Source organism: Vicia villosa, linkage group LG4, assembly GCF_029867415.1.
Source record: "Vicia villosa cultivar HV-30 ecotype Madison, WI linkage group LG4, Vvil1.0, whole genome shotgun sequence".
Taxonomy (NCBI): Eukaryota; Viridiplantae; Streptophyta; class Magnoliopsida; order Fabales; family Fabaceae; genus Vicia; species Vicia villosa.
In genome coordinates, this window is record NC_081183.1 from 61,413,124 (window position 1) to 61,433,130 (window position 20,007).

The 20,007-nt window shown below is 34.1% G+C and overlaps 1 protein-coding gene and 1 long non-coding RNA gene across 3 annotated transcripts; both read right to left on the bottom strand.

The window, feature by feature from the left end:
• Window positions 1-771: 771 nt before the first annotated feature.
• Window positions 772-4,041, bottom strand: LOC131599207 (uncharacterized). Of its 2 annotated transcripts, XR_009282629.1 has the most exons (5): window positions 3,810-4,041; window positions 3,598-3,718; window positions 2,461-3,482; window positions 2,162-2,349; window positions 772-1,058 (listed from the first exon to the last, which is right to left on the bottom strand). It is a non-coding gene; the product is annotated as an uncharacterized LOC131599207 (long non-coding RNA). The 2 variants fall into 2 exon arrangements; XR_009282628.1 differs by lacking the exon at window positions 772-1,058 and having other exon boundaries at window positions 1,793-2,349.
• A 10,468-nt stretch (window positions 4,042-14,509) lies between these two features.
• Window positions 14,510-18,534, bottom strand: LOC131597274 (uncharacterized). Its single transcript, XM_058869981.1, has 5 exons — window positions 18,082-18,534; window positions 17,779-18,018; window positions 15,497-15,628; window positions 15,045-15,421; window positions 14,510-14,852 (listed from the first exon to the last, which is right to left on the bottom strand). The coding sequence occupies exons 1-5, from the start codon at window positions 18,532-18,534 to the stop codon at window positions 14,510-14,512; spliced, it is 1,545 nt and encodes a 514-aa protein (XP_058725964.1).
• Window positions 18,535-20,007: the final 1,473 nt, after the last annotated feature.

The window sequence follows — 20,007 nt, forward strand, 5'->3', positions numbered from 1 at the left end:
TGAAAAGCAAGAAGGGTTGGTGGATTATGGAAGCAAGAGAAAGAGAGATGGAACTTATGTTCATCAATCTCAAATTCTAATTTTTGTAATTTTGGAGAAGCTGCTAGAAAAAGAGGCATAACTTTTTACTCGTGATTCCGATTAAATCGATTCTTGACTTTTTGGAAAGCTTACGAAATTCCTTACAGTTTTCATATAAGATTTGTCTTCAGGAAGTTTATAAAGAGGGAGAAAATGCATTTTAATATTTGGGTCTGATGCTGATTCACTACAAGAAAACTGCATTTTAGCGTCGGCCATAAACCATCGCTAAAAGACAAAAAAACCGACGCTAATCACTGTTAGCGTCGGCTTAGCGTCGGTGTCGTAGCGGACGCTCCAAAGCTCGAAGCTAAGCATAGCGTCCAGCCGACGCTAAGCCTAGCGTCGGCTATAAGAAACACTAGTGTGACGCTAAAATATGGTTGAAAAGCAACACTATTGCAGGTTTTGCGTCGGCCACAGGCAACGCTAGCGTGTACACGTGCTTACATATGCTTGGCTTGCGCAATTACTATGTTTTACACGTCATACCCTAGCGTCGGTCAAATGCAACGCTAGCATATTACAAGTCTCGTTCGTTTAATTTAGCGACGGCTTTGGCCGACGCTATAATTAATATTTTTTTAAAAAAATTTCCCATTTTAAAGACGTTCATATCCCTGTTTCAAACAAACCCTACTTTTAATTTCTCTTTTTATGACACACCAGAACCTATTTATGAATATCCAACGAATGTTGCATTTGTAAATGCATACACGATCCATACATAAAAAATTGCAGTTATATCTAAAAACATATATTTTAAGAGAACAGTCAAAGTAAAAACTTAGAAGAGACAAAACAAAATTGAGAAGTATCATAGCATAACACCGTCCCCGCGTTTTACCCAGACAACTTCTTTTCAAAATTGTAGCTTTGTTGATCCATCCAAAAACTCTAAAAACTTCTTTCCAAAATTGTAGTTTTGTTGATCCATCCATATACGAGTAATCTACATCCTCAAATAATAGAGAAACCTGAAAGATCATGTATGGAGAACAAAATTAGATAACTTAAAATAATATTAACTAACAAAATCTATGATTAAATGACTTAATCACTTGAATAAATATGATTGGAATGTTGACTAATGGTACACTTGTTTATAAAATTCCCTTTATAAAATTCTCCACCCACACTCACTCACTATCTAAAAACTCATAATTACTTCTATGATGCAATGAACACAATAACTTTTTAGTAATTCTCCTAAATAAGTTTCATTTAAAAATTATCTCTAAATATAAGATTTTTTAAAACTATTATTAAATGCATTTATTTTAATCGTTTGTGGTCTGCAAAATAACCGTTTCTGAGGTCTCTGCAATGATGAGATTAATCAGAGTAAACAATTTGCTTACTTAGAAAATTAAGTAACATTTGAAATAACAATTACTAAGACCAACACCAAGAACAATTGATGAGGTTAATCAGTGCATTACTACTTAGAATAGATTATTAATTGTTCTCTAGTTTTAGTCTTCAAGTACATATAACATATATATGCCAATGCATTCTTCTTAAATCTATAAGAGGAAAAGTTAAAGAACATATAAAACTAACATGTCTGCTTATCAATACTAAAAATTTAAAAATAAATATGTACAAATATGTTTACATTTAATTGTAGTGAATCAAATGCAGAAAACAATTTTTTCCAATTCACCGTCGGCAAAATTTCTCGCATTATATATAGTACTGTTTGTGCTTTCACTAGTTCTAACTATGAAGCTCTATCTTAGGATACACTTCTACATTCCATACTCCCGTTGTTCTCTTTAGATAACAAAAACATTCAGCAATTTCAGTTATATGCTAAAATATTACATTCTTAAGTTAAAACTGATTATATTAAAAAACAAAAAAGAGTTCAGTATCATTTACTCTTTCTAGGACTAGAATATAGGTTAAATAGTAGTGATTTATTATTTTTTTAAACACCACATTCATACAACCAGTGCACAGAATAATATTTGTTTGAAGCTTAAACATATTGGTACCACTAGTAGACAGGCTAGACCAATAAACCAAACTTATCATAAATTAGATGGCCCCTTATGAGCTAGATCAAGAAACTAACCTTATCATAAATTAGGTGACCTCTAATGAACTAAACTGCATGAAGTACCTAAAAAATAGGAAGGTAGAATTACCATGTATACATAGTAAAATAAAAGCTCATAATATGAAAAGGGGATCAAGAACTACACTGGGTAAGTCATAATAATTGTGACTCTTGTACTAATGTGGTTGTTGGAGTTTACCTCCCTACAAAAAAGTTAAAACAAATTATAAATTATACAATATGTATAAATAAAACCAGCAACTTCAAGCAAGTGAAATCAGTAACTTCCTAAATATAAAACCAACAGGACCTACCACATTAGTTACCACCAAGGATCTTGGGTTATCAATGTTAAAAACAAAGTTCTCCAACAATGACAGCGTTGCAACTTTAAGATTTTCCACCGCTGCCACTTTCAAGCGACTTTCCCGAAAGGCCGTGAAACTAGTCTCATAAGATTATTAAGAATGCCAATAAAAGTGTCATAAATAGCTACAACCTTTTTTTCATATTTAAAACAAACTATTACATGACATATCAAACAAACTATATGATATACAAAATCATTGTTATTTATTTGAATTATTATGTTAAAGGAATCTTAATATCCAACCATCAAACTCCATTACATCTTATAGAAACCCTTAGTAAAAGCTAATCCTAAGATTTAGAACAAATGTAGTGCCACCCATCTATGATAACTTGGAAAAAAGGTAAAATATAAATAAGAAAGCAACAATACCCATGCTAAGTAGAGTGAGCACTGAGTAATTACTTCAATCTTCAAAACTTCTTTTTACAAAGTAGATTTTAGCTTCTCTGTTTCCTATTTTCTAGCCGAATAATCAATAGAATCTCATTAGCTAAGCCGACAATATTAAGCCAAAATAATTTAACCAAGTATTCTAAAACCAGTATGACATAACAAATGAAAGTAATTTAAGCCAAAATATTCTGACCAACAAATATAACTTAAATCAGGTTATATATGAATAGGATAAACAGAATCAACAATTTAAACTAAACATTATTCAAATTTATTCAGCCATAACAAAGAACAAACCGAAACGACGAATCGAAACAACGAATCGCCCAATTGAAATGACATGTGTATACAACGAATGGAAAATCATTCAAGAAAATGCAACAGGAAGCAGGCCATCTAACGCAGATTCAAAAAATTAAAACAATCGAAGGAAAGCAATCAATTTTATTTTCTATAAATGCTTACAAAACAAGTTACCCCGATGCGTTTTGTAATCACATAGAACTATACATACCTCATCACAACCAGATTCCATCATCATCGTGATAGACCTAGTAACAAGTTCTGTAGCTGCATAAAAACCAATCAAAACCAAAAATTCAACAATCATAAACAAAAGAAAAATAACTTAACAATTTTCTAGAATTCCTCATGATAAACCCTCCAATAAAAACTGAATTTTTACCAATGCCTATTCTTCTGTAGGGTTAGATAACAACAAGCATGGTAATGTAACCTCTAAAAGTGTTACGATGCTTTCCAATTTTATAAACCACCGTACCTACACACCTACCCTTATGAAACGCCTAGAACAAAAACCACAAAAATCGAAGTGATTAATGACAAATTGAGAAATGATACAGAAAACAAAAAGTGAAAAGATGAGAAATTTGGAACCATGAAAGAAAGATGAGGCCATAGATAGACGAAGTAACGATAAGTCAAGCTGAAGTTCTTCTTCGTCGACGAGGTTCATGAGGAGAGGGAGGAGTGTTCGCCGCCGTAACTGACGTATTCGATGGATTAAGAGAAGAAACGATGATGTCGAAAATGGAGATTGAGCAGCTGAGACTTAGGGTTCGCATTTGAGATTGGGAGACTGAGAGACTAGGTTTAGCGTATTTGAGAGCTGAGACTGAGACTTAGGGTTCTTTTTTTGATTTGTTTTTATTTTGCTTTATTATTTGAGAGCTGAGACTGCGACTAAAAGGTTTATAGTTTTAATTTTTATTTTATTTTATTAATTTAGTATTTATTTTATTTTACTTATTAAAAAAAGGAGGCAAATGAAAATTGAGAGGGAAAAGAAAAAATTTTTGCACTAAAAATAGCGTCGAACAAAGCCTTCGCCAAGGTTAAAAATAAATAATTAACTACATTAAAAAAGAGGAAAATAAAATAGATGGGAAAAGCATTAGCGACGGTCAAAGCTGACGCTAATTATACAAAAAATTCAGACCATTTAAAAATGAGGCAAAAAATTGGGGGGAATAAATGGGGGGAAACGAAAAACTTTCACACCAAATTTAGCGTCGGTTTTGGCCGACACTAATATTAATGCTTAAATAAAAATAAAAAACAAGTGCTTTAACCCTTTTAGCATCGGCTTAGTAGGACGCAAAAGCAACGCAATTAGCGTCGGAGTCGGGACCGACGCTAATTCGCTGAAGCTAAATCACCATTTTCTTGTAGTGATTTTTGGAAAATTCTGCATACGGGAATTCTGGACCAGTCTCATTGCAAGGCTGATAACTTTTTACTCGTAAATCGGATTTGAGCAATTCTTAAAGTTCTGAAATCTACACAAAATTCTCTTCATTTTGGAATATGATTTTGTGAATGGGAGGTCTGTATTGGAAGAGAAAAATGTGTTCAAAGTTGAGCGACTATTGCTGAAAATTTGAGAAAGATGAAGCCAAGTGCGAAATATAGATAAGGAATAAAATGCTGGTATTTGTAAGAATGTAACGGTATCGGAGGATACATAGAGATTCAATTTACGTCGAATGGGGATGATTAAAGTGACGCTGTTATGTGATGGTAGCATTGAGAGAAAAACGAATGTTTGATTAGTGTTGTTAAAATTTTAACTTGGATGAAAGTTGTAATTGAAGCGAACCGATTTGAATTGTACTTGAGGTAGTGGCGATTCCGATGTTGGAAAGGTATTTAATAATTGGGTTGTGCTACGAGTGTGAATAGGAGAACATGTAATGGATTTTGAACATTTTGTATCATTGACAAAGCCAGAATTAAGGAGACTAAGAAGACGTTGGTAAGCCTTACAGAGTTGGCGGAGCATTATGCTTACGGACTTTGGGCACAAGTTGAAGTACACTATTGTCGTTGGATAATGATGATTTATGCCACTTTTATGGTTGTCGAATGTCTATTGACAAATTGAGGAACTGATAACCCTTAATCTATTGTTGATAGTAGACAGAATCATAATTGATGGATAAATGTGTCATGCCAACTAGTATAGCATGTACGTTGAATTGGTTGAAGTCAAGCCGAGCGCTTGAGTATTGTTTGATTTGTCGATGCAAATTCATATTTAAGCATATTAGTTGAATTTAAGAATGATAGCATGAGGTTGCGATTGGATTGATGAGTAGTATGGAGACTCACAGTCGAGTTTTGGATAACTTGAGTCGTTGTTTATGATGAAGCGAGTGGCTAGTATGCCTTAAGGTGTATGTATGGAGTATGAAATATATCATCCATATTTGTTTGGATGAGTTGGAACTGGTGTTTGTTGCAAATGTTTTGAGTTGTTATAAAATCAGAAGAAGAGCGCGTAGAATATTTGAAAGTTGAGTTGTGATTATTAAAAAAGAAGTGAAATTTTAAGTTGGTTTATTAAAGTGCGATTTTGGTTGGAAAAAGATGAGTTACTTGGTTGTGTTGATTCAGACAAGAATTTAAGGAGCACTATGTCAATATAAGTAGGAATCGATGGTTTGGTATGTTGAATTAGTTGGTAGTGAAGAAGTTGAGTTATCTTGTTAGAATTAGTTGGACCCATGTACCACATGTGGTTGTACTGTTGTTATGTGTTTAAGAAGATTGTGGAGGAATGTGTTATTACAAGATGGTAAAGTTGTAGTTATGTTTTATGACAATTGGGAATTCATGGAAGTATATGAATATCTCATGCAATATTTGGAAGTAGTCATCGTTGTAATTATGTTGAAATAATTAGTATGTGCGTATTGGATTTAAAACCATGTTGAGTTGCTGTAGTATTGGAAAAGTAAAAAGGTCGGAGTGTTGCCAAACGCAACTGAGGATCAGAGAGTTGGAAGCGAAGTTAAGGTGGTTGTGTCGGATAGATTTTCGAGGACGAAAATATCCTAAGTGGGGGAGAGTTATAACGCCCCGAATTTAATTAATTATTTAATTAAGTTAATTAAGGATTTATTTGTTGGAATTAGTCGAAGTTGAGAGTTCAGTATTATTCTAAGAGACGTAATTGGATTAATATGTTGATTGGAACTATTAAGTTGATAGTCGAGTAACTAGTCGGTTTAATCGGAGGAATAATATTAGAAATAATATCATTATATTGGACTATTTATTGAATTAAATATTTAATTATTTATTCGTGATTTATTGGCTGATATTGTGTTGCGGTGATTTAAGTTGCTAAGTCGGTATTTAAGTTGGTTTAGTCGTAGAATTATATTAGAAATAATATAATTGAAATATTATTAAGTATTTCCCGAATAATTGTTGAATATGTTGAATATGTTGTTTGAGATGATAAGATGATAATCGGGTGAATAGTTGATTTAGTCGGCAGAAATTAATATTAGAAATAATATTAATTTTTGGAGAATATTAATTAATTAAGTTGTAGAAATAATATTATTAATAATATTATAATTATATGAGACTATTTATTTAGTGGGCTTAATTATTGTGTTAATCGTGAATTATTGGTGAAATAATTATGAGGAATATTTAAATGATTTTAGATAATTAAGATAATTATTTATAATTAATTTTAATTATTAAAATGAAGTATTATTGGTGTTAGAGATAATAAGGGCAAAATAGCTAATTGTAGAAGAGTAAGTGAGGGTAAAAGAGGTAATCCATAACGAGGGACTTTAATCATATGTGAAAGTGAGAGCAAAAGGGAGAAGATGCTAGGGCAAGAAGAAGGGAGGAACCCATTGGGGAAGAGGAAAAAGCTCATCAATCTAAGGTAATGGGGAGTTATCTTGATTTTATAATTGGTATAAGGTTTAGATAGTTGTGGATTTTGTGGTTAGGTTTTGGTTGTTTGTTGTTTTGAGTTAATTTGTGAAAATTAATCATAATTGATGTTATAATCTTGTTTGGATTGTTGTATAATCTGTGTATGGAATTGGTTCAATAGATAAACTTGATTTGATATGATTTAGGGAATTTTGGGTTGAGTTATAGGGATTTGGCATGTTGGGGTTTGAGAAATGGGATCAAAATCAATGTGTTAAACTTCATGTTTTAGGGTTTCAATTCACTACTATAAGTTAGGTATGAATGAATATGTGTTTGTTTCATGAAAAATAATTGAATTGGTTGAATTTTAATGGAAAGAGGCATAAAACCCGTAGCTGTTCCTGGGCAAAATCTGGTTTTGGGGAAAACTTCAAAAATTCATATCTTTTGATCTGTAAGTCTGTTTGAGTCCCTGTTCGAAGCGCTAGGACGCTAATAATGTTTATTTTCTTATAAAAATAGTTTCATGTTCTTGAAATAAATTTAATTGGTGTGTAATGGGGTTTTATTGTGTCAGTGTATGCTATTGGTGTTTGCGCTTTCCGAAAACTTACAAAACTCGTAACTTTTGACTCGGGTGTCCGTTTGACACGCTGTTTGGACCATTGGAAAGCTAAAGTTATTTTCTATCTTGTAAAACTATTTTCAAAACCAGTAGCATAGCTTTTGATAAATCGATACAACTTTCCGTGCGTAATTTTACTTAAGTTTTGGGAATGTGTGGATTTTCTCGTACGTTGAATATGTTGTTTTTCCTAATTATGGGCAAGTTTTGGTTGGAGGCTTAAATAGCCAAAGTTGAAATGTTGACTATGTTGTTCTGATTTGCATTTGTTGTTGTTGATATTATTGATTGTATGTCATTCATAATGTCGCATACATTGCATTGTTTAAGTTGGCCTTGATGGCATCCGATTAAGTTGGCCTTGATGGTACCTGATTAAGTTGAAAATGCCTCGATAACCTGGCATATGTTTAAGTTGGGAGTTTTACTCCGATGGTACCACATGCATATGCATAGTTGAGTCGCATGTTGTGTCGCATTATTTATGATGTTTATGTTGACTGGGTTTGTTGAAGTAATTAAGTCGTTCATGTTGATTAAGTTGTTCATGTTGATTAAGCTGATGAAGTTGTTTTATGTTGATTAAGTCGATAAAGTTTTTTTCTGTGGTTTATGTTGATGAAGTCGCTTATATGATTATGTTGATGTTGAAGAAGTTGAATATGTTGTGTATATTTGTTGAAGTTGATGAAGGTGTTTATAATGATTTTATAGTTGAAGTTGGTTATGTTGATTAGGTTGATTCTAGTGATCATGTTGTAAATGTTGATATGTGTATTGATAAGTGAGTTATATGAGTATACTGATGTCCTACTATATTTATTCCTTACACTTTTTATAATGATTGTGATTTCTCACCCTTTCTGCTGATATTTCCCCTACCATGGGAAATGGGCAGGTACTCAAGAATAATAGTGGAAGTTTGAGATAGTTCTTGGCGAAGTCTAGTTATTATTTCGTAGTGAAGAGGGTCTTGCTCTGATAGATGTAACATCGGGTCGTTGGGGATCATTTGAATTAAATTATATGTTGATGATGATGTATTTGAAGTGTTTTATCTTGTTTTAAAAATGATTTAAACAAGATTTATGAATTATGAAGTTGACGATACATTTTAAATTGAAGTATTTTAATAAAGATGTTTTTGAATAAATTATTTCTCTGAGATGTTGAAGTATACATTTTGAGAACCCGTGTTACGGAGCAGGATGTTTTTATTAAGACGTTTTATGAAGAAATGTTGCACCCTTTTTATGAATTACTCTGATTTAAATTTTAAATATTACATGAATATTCGTGGGGTTTAGAAGGGTGTTACAACAAGTGTGACCAAAGTGGATCAAGTAAGTTCCCTCAGCCAGGGTTTTATCTATTCAAAGTCAAGAATGTTGATGGGTCTGTATATAGAGTCTAAAATAAAACTGCAAGTGCACATCCTATCGAAGTAATATAAAAGACTATCGATCCACAGAGGCCAATCGTCAATCTATCAACTCTATTGCTAAGGTGCTTATCTAAGGCGGATGAAAATAGTTGAGATGTGTGCAGTGCAAGAAAGTAAAAGAATAAAGTAAATAGCAGATAAAAGCAACAAGTTCGAATGTGATTCACGTAATTCGGACAATGTTCCAGTTGTATGTTGGTAAAACTACTTATGGGGCAATATTTTCTACTTAAAGAAAAGGACCAATTTAACGGGAACTTGTCGCTTTCGCGTACTAAGATCCGAGTTTACTCTTTAATCCTATCCTTTTATTGTCACTTATAAAAGGTGCCTCAAACCTTAAAGTAGTAAACCTATTTTTAAGAAATTAGTTACTTGTCTTAGTGGAAAAGTGATTTTAACTTGGAAATATTAACTTAAAGAGATTCTTGGCTTTTAGGCCAAGGATCGGAGTTCAAACCTATAAACGCGTCCGAAAATAGTTTCAAAATTGTTTTCTAAAAATTTGTTAAAGATGTTTAATTAACTGAACAAACTGCTTTCGCCCTTTTTGTTCGGTTAAAAACTAATTAAGTTAAATCTTAAGTATGGGCGACTTTCGATCTTACCCATAAACATTTTAAGTACCACAAACTTGAATTAAAAGTTAAAACATCCCCAATAGTATTTCTATTAATATAACATTTGGAACATAATCATGACAACGATCCTTACATTCTAACCCTTAAAAATTTAGCCAGACATGAAAATAAAAGCAAGCATATGAAAGCATGTAGACATGGTAATTAAATGCGAGTGCGGGAAATAAAGTAATGTAAAGCAAGTGCGCGATAAATAAGTGCGGTAAATAGACAGAAAGTAAAGGCAAAGTACATAAAGTGTAAATGCGAAATAAATTAAAAACCTGCTCTAATCGAAGTCTTTAAATCTGTTACAAGCGGAAAGTAAAGTACTTGAAGTAAATGGCAAGGAAATAAAATGCTCCAACCTAATCAAACTATGGCGCAATAATCCTCTGATGTAGCAAATTATTGCTTTTACAGAGGTAAGTTATAGGCTTAGTGTTGTAGACTAAGTTGGATGAAAAAACGAAATAAGGTTCCTATTTATAGAGGTTTCTTGGGGTGCGTAAAGACACAAGTGCCCCTCAACTCCTTCTGAGAGGGAAACATTTTACAAAGACCGCGCTCGCGGAGGGGAGGGGGGGTCGGCGGTCGCAGAGCATGCCAAGGTGGAGATCATGGGAACGTGGCAGTTACCCCTCTAGACAAAGCAAGACACGTTACCACGCTCTCTTCAACGGGCGCTGAGCTGGACGCCATGTGTTTAAAACGACTTGAAATCCCGATTTTTCTGGCTTTTACGCTTATTTTCTTCAGAAGAGTGAATAAGAGAGACTTTACCTGCAAATGAGCTAAGAACAAACATAACACAGGAAAATAACCTAAAAAATAATGGAAAACATGTGCAAATCGAGTCAATTATATGGTGCAATTCAGTGTGATCAAGTGTGGTCAACATTGATTCTCAAGGCTTATTCATCAAGGATTTACCTATAATATTAGGTCATATCATCTTCAAGCATCATCCAATCTCAATTGATCAAGAAGTGCCCAAATATTTAATTGATTATTCCTCAAGAAAGTCAAGGTTCATGTGTTTATTTCCATGCCTTCATCATCAAACAACCTCAAGCTTTAGCCACATTTAGTTAAAGCTCAATCAAGAATACATCAAAAATATTTCATATGTGCATCAATGTATCTTGGATGGAAATAAAAGTTCAAAAGATTCAAGTTTGATCAAGAAAGTTTGACCTAAAAGTCAATATTTTCAAGCATAAGTTCAAAGTATCACAACTTGCACATGGTTCAACAATTTTTAGTGCTTATTTTTGCAAATTACTCTCTTTGACATCCTGAATAACTCTTCCTCATAAGTAAAGAGCTAATTATGCATGGAAAATCATCAAAGATGGAGAAATATTATAGGTCATTTTGTGGATTCAAGTGAATTTTGCGCAACTTTCCATGATCACAACTCCTTCAATATTCAACATTTTGAGTGATTCTTTTTGCATAATGTCATTCATGATGTTCTGAACAAGTTTTCTTCAAGGATAAAAGTCTAAAAGTGCTTGGAAGGCCATGAAAGATCTGAGAATATTATAGATCATTTTGTACTTAGAAAAATTCTGAGTTCTAAGCATTGCTTTTGTACCAATTTTTAGATGCCATAAATTTTTCCACAAGCATCCAAATGCAACCTTTCTTGACACATTGTACTCATTTACATGAAGGAAGTACATTGTAAAAAAAATGGGATCATAAAGCTTCATGTACAAGTTGGCACATGAGCTAGAACATGGTCATTTGAAATATGATTGTGCAATTTAGTCATATATTTTTTTATAAACTTAATCCACTTAATTGGCAAAAATAGAAGCGTTCTAAATTTAAATATGATCAGTGATGAATTATGAAGCAATTTGACTCATAAAACACAAGGTGATGAGATCATGAGTTCACTAAGCACGTGGATGGAAACATACAAAAAAAGTTCCAAATACAATGAATATTTTATTTCATTTATGGTTTTATTTTATAATAATTAAGTATTTTCATATTTGTTGGCCCGACTTCCTTATTTTGGCCATATCTAAATTTTTAGGTATCCGATTGACATGATCTTTAATGCGTCGAAAATCTAAGAAAATTATATATAATTCATCTTTTGGAGTCAAGACGAAATTAAGATTATTTATTACACGAAAATTGGTTGGAAAGGACTGATGTAATGTATTAGTCAATTATGTGGAGATTAATTCCACTAGTGGTTGATTTATTACCTAGCACTATCTCGAATCTCGATCTTAATTAGAATTATGTGGTGCATAGTTTATGGCTTATAAATCAGCCTTTACCTTGGTCTTTTGAATTTCCTAGGTCATTACTACATTACTTTAAATTTCTAGGAATTCTTATAATTCATAAATAGTTTTAGTGGTTTATTTTAAAGTAAATCTTAGTAAGTTTGTTGAAAATATAATATTATTAGGTGTTATTTTAATTTATTAGGGTCTATTGAGTTACTTGGAGCCTGACTCCATAAACTGTAATTTGTTCTCATGAAGTAAATGAAGGTAGAGAAAAACACAAGAAGGGGGGGTTGAATTGGGTGTTCCCTTCTTAGAAAAATTATTCTTTTAGATAAACATTAACACATGCAAGAAATAGAAAGATGACACATTCAGTTATCCAAGTTCCCCTTAGAAAAGGTTAGTCTTGTCCACTCGTCAAGGTGATCTTTCCTTAGAAAAGGACTTAATCTACTAATCATAGAAATGATTACAATTGCACGGGCCAATTTCCCGTGACTAACAACAAAATATTGACCAACCCTATTAGTGATCCCTTAAGAATTCTGACCCAATTGTCCCCTAAGAGATATAAAAATCAACGAGTTCCTTAAGAATTCTGACCCAACTGGTCCCCTAAAGAAGATTTTCCCAAAGCACGTTGATCAATCTGTTAGTCATCGCTTAAAAATTCTGACCCAACTGGTCCCTTAAGAGATATAACGATCAACTACTCCTTTAAGAATTTTGACCCAACTGGTCCCTTAAAGAAGATTTCCCACGATGACCATCAGTCACTGTCTTTTTAAGTATACAGATTAAGACTAGTCACTCAAGCTAAAGCCGAAGTGGACAAGAAAAAGAAGAGAATATTACTACAAGATTCAGGGTTTACAACTTAACATTCATCATAAACATCTCGTAATATTTTGAGTATCAGTTGTGTTTACAAAGTTTCTTCTTAAAAGCATATTACTCAAAATATTATGAGATGTTTATGATGAATGTTGAGTTACATCTTGTAGTAATATTCTCTTCCTTTTCTTGTCCTCTTCGGCTTTAGCTTCTTGATCTTCAATGATTGAGCTTTGGTATCTTCGCATTGTTATAGCATTGAAGCTTTAGCATTTGCAACATACATCCTCTTTGGCTTCTAGAATTTGCACCAGCCGCAACTTCGGCTCTTGGTATCTTCGCATTCTGGTAACTAACACGCGATGTCGTACTGGATGTTATGACATCCACAATCACACAAAATAAAACGTTAAAACAGAAGTGCATTTAAACAGTAAAGAACACAACAAATTGTTCACCCAGTTCGGTATACAACAATACCTACTTTGGGGGCTAACAAGCCAAGGAGGAAATCCAATATAAGCATTATTAATTCAGAGTTAAACTCCCCCATTTACAACTCCTCACTTAAGACCTACCCAATGTAATTCCAATCTATTCCTAGACTTGAGTATCTCCACTCACCCCCCTCAATCACAATAGTGATTACAAACAGACGTTAAAGCTTAGAGTGACAAAGTACAAAGCTTAGAGTGACAAAGTACAAAAACTTAAAAACACCCTACTCCAAAACAATCATCTACGTGATAATTGCTTGGATCACAAGTAACAAGAAAAACACACATGGCGGAAACACAGAGAGTATAATGATCTTCACGCTCAAAAACTCTACCTCTGAAAGTAGGATTTGCAGTCTTCTTATAGTCAGCAGGCAACATGACCTGGGCCATGGGCCTTCCAAACATAAATTAGGGTTAACCAAGTTAACCTAATTTCCACATCATCAGGGTGTTCTCATAAGTTGTAGTCCGAGATATTTTAGCACAAATCATACAGCACACAATAAAATGTTTCCTAAATAGTAGCCTGAGATAAATGAGGAAACATCACAACTAAAAAGTAACAGCTACTGTTGTCAGACACAGATGTCATGACATCGAGCATGACATCTAACGAAAACCTGTACTAGCTCAACCATACAATCCCGCACAATTCCACACACACAGTGTGTCATGACATTATTCAAGACAACACATACAACATGAATATTTTACCATAAAATGCAGCCAATTTAAAAGCATCTACAATCTCCCCCTTTGGCAAATTTTTGGCTAAAACAACCTGTCACCACAATATCAGAGATTCTTTGCAGCAGAAAAAAATAAACACACAACAAACAACATACAACTAGAGCACACATCACACCCGCATGAGTAGCTAATACAACTTACCAAATTATACCATCACACATACCAACTACAAACATAAACTCCCTCTAGAATAAAACCAAAACAAATTAGTTGTCCAACACAAATTAGTTGTCCTGGGGTGACATTACACTTCTACCTCTACTCCCCCTTTTTGCCAGAAATGTTTCCAAAGCAACCTGCAATAGAACAAATCAAAATAAAACAACAAAATAGAACAAATCACCATACACAACTGCTTCAGTCTTCAGACTCAGAGCTGCTGAGTTCAACATCTTCATTAGTGCCATCATCAGGACTGGCTTCTTTCTCAATCTCGCTATCTGATTCACCATTCTCTTCATCCCGTTCATCCATATCAGTTTCAACATATTTAGCTCCTTCATCCATCTCAAGGGAGCTGATCAATTTTTCAAGAGCCAGTCTTCTGGACTCTAGCTCCTTACATGTTTCCCTAAGCATTGCAATCATAGCAGCTTTACTTGTAGTTGTGTTGTCTTTGGATGTTCCAGCTGATGTTGTGACAACGTCACGAACATGTGTTCCTTGAAAGAGCTTATGATGAAAGAGAAAAGGACTTGCTCTTTTGCACACAGAATCTTTGTCATTCAGGATATTAGGAAATTGATTCAAGATGATTTCACAAATAAGAGGGAAGGGAAGGCAATGGGGCCTTTAACACTATAGCTACCAGCATGCTTTAAAGTTTGCTCAAAAATATAAGTTCCATAGTCAAACCAAGTTGGCAGCTCCATTCCTGTGAATTATAACATACTTCACACTTAGCTTGCTAGCATTTAGCTTTCCTTTCACAGGCCATGTCTTTACTTGTCCAGCAGTAATTACTTTGCACGTTTGATTATCAGACACTTCCAGCTCCGTTTGAGCTTCATTGGATCTTTCCAGAAATTTGTTGATCACAGTAGGGGAGAAGTTAACACAATTTTTCCTGACAAACACTTTCAAGTAATCCTTAGCTTTCTTATTTCCACAATCTTCATGTAAGTTCCCAATGAACTTCTTCACAAGAACTTCATAACACTTAGAGAATTGAGTCACATTTTTTATCAGTCCAGCTTCATGAATGAGATTCACAATCTCTTCACACGCAAAAGCATTATGAGCAAGCTCCCTTTCTAAGGACAGTTTTTTCTGATAGACAAATTTCTATCTGATTACACTGGATGGATAGTGAAAAGAAATATTGTCAATAGGCACTTCAGGTACACTAGCAGCAAGCTTGCTAGTAGAGACCTTCTTCTTGGGATGGATGCCATTGACATCCACAACAACATTAGAATCTGACTCATTCTCAGCAATGATTCTAGCCTTTCTCTTCTTAGGCACTGTAACACCCTTCTAAACCCCGCGACATTTATATAAAAATTTAGAGTAAATAATAAAAACATGGGTGCCACAATTCCATTTAAACCAATTTATCATAAGTCATTTGTCATGCTACTACACTTAGGAAAAAATTATCACATTATCATAATCATGTTTCTACCCAGCAGAATATTCATCATACGGATAAGCATAACATCATCTATGCAATATCCCACAAAATTAATAAAATAGCAACATAATAGAGTATCATCATAGACTCTAAACTAGCGTTCCCCAGTGTTACAACATACGAGCATTACACCGACACTATACTTAAACAAACTGGCCTATGAGCTATCCTCACCAATGCCAAAAGCCGCTACTCGCCAATCTGAAAATGTCAACAGTAAGGGTGAGTCTCATTCACAATTAAGAAATGTTATTGAGTCATAAATAATAACACATCATAGTTACATTATTCACCTAATTGTATTATATTTAGATATTCAGACAAGTTTCATCATCATAACAACCTACACATCATCAAAATCATAACACTGGAAAAGCATCCAATCATGTTATAAAAATCATGCATATGAATGCAACTGACACCATGCATGTGGTACCAACATCATCAATGGGAATAACCCACTGACCGATCCAACATCATCAAGATACGGCCCTGCCAGCATAAATTCCACACAATGGGAATTATGCCCTTCATTGCTCCAACACATCATCTGGATACCCTCAACAATGATTTATGAATGAATGCACACATATAACATACTTATTACATCTTCGATCCGATGAACAACATCGTCTCATACTCTTACCATCATCATCATCATCAAAAACATGTATATGTATCAGCATCATTCATCACAAATCAATCATCATCACCATCATTACCGAACATACATATATTTATACCAATCATCATCATCAATAATAAGAATATACATGTATTCACATCAATCAACATATCTCATATTGTCACATCTCATCATATATGTCAATAATATATCATCCATCAAACAAACAAAATATTCACATCATACTCATATCATCACATGAAATATCTCATAAGCTCCATCACACAATCAATCAAATCATCATACGAATCATGTTTAAAACATAGCATGTATTGTCACATCTTATCATATATGTTCACAACACATCATCTAAACACACGGTTATTTCATAAGGTTCATCATACTCGAAACGACACTCAAAACAGGCCAACGGTTCAAAAGTTATGAATTTTATAAAACAATTATTTTTCAAAAACAAACAACGGTAACTGGTTACCTCAATCCCAGTAACCGGTTACTGCATCTCAAGTAACCCAGGATTCTGTTTTTAACAGCGGTAACAGGTTACCTCAATCCAAGTAACTGGTTACTGCCTCCTAGACAGCAACAATAACACATTTTCAAACAGTGGTAACCGGTTACCTCACTCCCAGTAACTGATTACTTCACAACGAATAGCACTCCTTCGTTGACGTAACTCAGGTAATCGGTTACCACTCCCCAGGTAACCGGTTACCTCGTACATGCAGCCCCCAAAACACAGATTTACAGCATCCGAACATCTCTATTTCCACCCAATTCGTACTAAAACGATTTCAAGTGACAAGATTTCACATATAACACACAACACATATTACAATACATATATAGCATATAATATGCATCAATTAACATCATAACAATACCAAAATCCTAGAATTCATCAAAATGAGCAATTATCGTCAAAACATCCCAAATCCCCAAATCTATTGTACGGCTCAATTGATACGAATTATACACCTATTTCTGTACTATCATTCTATAACCTGATAATAGAAGTTAATCAGATAAGTCCCCCCTTACCTTAGCCAAAAATTCTTGATTTGGTCTCTTCCCCCTTCTGTTCCTCTTTCACGTTCTTTGAGTTCTCCACTTCACAGCTTTTTTTCACATTCAATCACTTCTCTTCCAACTTCCTTATTATTTTATGAAAAATACCATTTTAATTAATAAAGGGCTTTACTACATAACACCCCTCCCTTACTAATATCACACATGGCCCAATGCCATAAACCATTCTTTTCCAATTTAATTCCCATAAAACTCAAAATAATTCTAATTATTAATTTAAATTCTGATTAAATTAAAATTAAAATATATGGGTGTTACAGACACCACTTTGCTCCATGATTTTTTGGGTCCAATAGAAGTGGTCTTAACCACAATCTTTTTCTTCAGAGAGTCCTCATCCATAACTTGCTTCCCTTTCCTCCTCATAAGCCTTTTGGCTATGCTTGGATTGATAGAAGCAACCAAGTCATTATCAGAGAGATCATCAAGGTTGATTACTTTATCAACATGGATCTTTTCAGGTTCTTTCTCATCAGTTTGACCACCTTTAGTGCGGCCCTATTCCTTATCAACAGAAACATTACTAGGTACCTCTTCATTATTCACAACATCAACAGGGACCTTAGTGTGATCATTATCAGCAATAACATCGTCCTTACCAACAGTCTCTTCCACATCATCATTCTTATTATTGTCATCCACATGCACATCCATATTAACAACATCATTTATATTGACAGCATCATCAACATCTTCTTCATGAACATTTGTATTCCTATCATCATTTGCTTGGACAGAGTCACCCGCATTATCACTAACATGTGTATTGTCATGTGACTCAGGAAGCACAGAATTTAAAGGAACAGAGATCCCAGGTACAACATGATTCTCATTCAGGATACGGGTAACAATTTTAGCAATGGCGTTGTGAGCATACATAGAGCCTTTTTTAGTTAATTCTTCCCTAGAGGGAGGAACAGATGATTGAGACGTCTGATCAGAATTAGGCCCTTTAGGTCTCCTTGTTGTTTCTTTGGTTCTTCGTGCATGCGATGTCCTTGGCTTATTTGCCATTAGTCTGGAGTCACCGTCTGTAAAGGGGTGACCTCAAGAATCACATTAGAGTTAATGGGGACATCCTTTGCGTCTTGAACATGAGTAGAGGAAGCAGACATTTTCGAGGGAGATTAAGGGTTTGACTGTTGAGACATTGAGGGGGATTTTGGAGGCGATAGAGAGATCTTGTTGTTTTTATGGTTGGAGGCGAGATGTGAAAAGTGTAAGAAACTAAACAAGGAAGTATGGCAGTGAGTTGAGAAGTTGAAAGGAAATGATTGCACTAGGAGAGGGAGATTTAAATTTTGACCAATCACAAAATCTGAACTATTTTTCTTGTTCAAAAAGTAATTCCTAAGAAACTGTAATTGCTATAATTCCTCATATAGGCAAATTGTAACACCCCATAATTTCCGCTTATTAATTTAATTTGGATTTAAATTAATTATTTGGAATTTTGGTATTTTAATTTGGATTTAATTGGAAAATTATGGAATAAGAGCTATTGGGCTTAAGGTGCGATGTTAGTAAAAGAGGGGTGCTATTTGGTTAGGCCTTTTACTAAGTTGTGTTTATTTTATTTTATTTTTCATAAAATAAGAAAAAAGGCAATTGGGAGAAAAAGAGGAACACATGAAAGAGCAGAGAAGAGAAGAAGAAGAGGAAGAAGAGAACCTTCAAGAACTCCGATCGAAGGTAAGTGGAGACTCTTCCTTTTAGTATCTATTATGTGATTATAGGTAATAGTACTGATTAAGATATTATTTGATTCAATTGGTTGTATTGGGATTGGGATTGGGATTGTTAGGTTTGGGAATGAAATAGTTTGGGGGAATTGATGATATTGCATGAAATTATGAATGGAAAAATGTGTTTTCATGGTGTTTGATGATGTGTGATAATGTTTCCGATGTTTTTATACCTTTATGTGATGTTAGGAATGCATTTTGGGTGGAGGATGGGTGAGATCGCAGGTCTGTTACAGAGATGGAAATTTTGCATAATCGCACGTTTGCTAAGCGGAGCTAGTCCGCTAAGTGGATGTTGTTTGTTTTCCAGAAATTGTTTGAGCCCACTAAGCGGACCTGGCCCGCTAAGCGGAGGTCCCAACATAGTTCGCTTCTGTCACGAGTCGCTGGTGGGCCGCTGAGCGGAACCTGCTGTGCAGAAATTTTCCAAACTTCGAAATTGCGTATCTTTTGATCCGTGTACTCTTTTTATATGCCGTTTTGGGAATTGCAAAGCTAATTAAATGTTTTATAATATTAAATAGAAGTATGGGCAGTGGCCGACTTTATTTCTAAAACTCGATTTAATTGCTTTGGTGGAATGAAACATTGTGCAAATATGTGATTTGCGGATAAGACAATGTAATGTGGTGGTGGTGAATGAATTGTGATTTGCTATGTTTAATTAATGAATGAGTGATATGAATGAATGATTGCGGAACATGGGAATACTCGTAGGTGGTGATAATGGTGAGTTTGTGAG

Excerpts from the sequence above, each read along its gene's own strand:
- LOC131597274 (XM_058869981.1), bottom strand. The coding sequence starts at position 18,534 with ATGGCAAATAAGCCAAGGACATCGCATGCACGAAGAACCAAAGAAACA. Across the intron at positions 18,019-18,081 it reads CTGATAATGATCACACTAAG|GGCCGCACTAAAGGTGGTCA; the intron begins GTCCCTGTTGAT and ends GATAAGGAATAG. Across the intron at positions 14,853-15,044 it reads GCTAGCAAGCTAAGTGTGAA|AGCAAGTCCTTTTCTCTTTC; the intron begins GTATGTTATAAT and ends TGTGTGCAAAAG.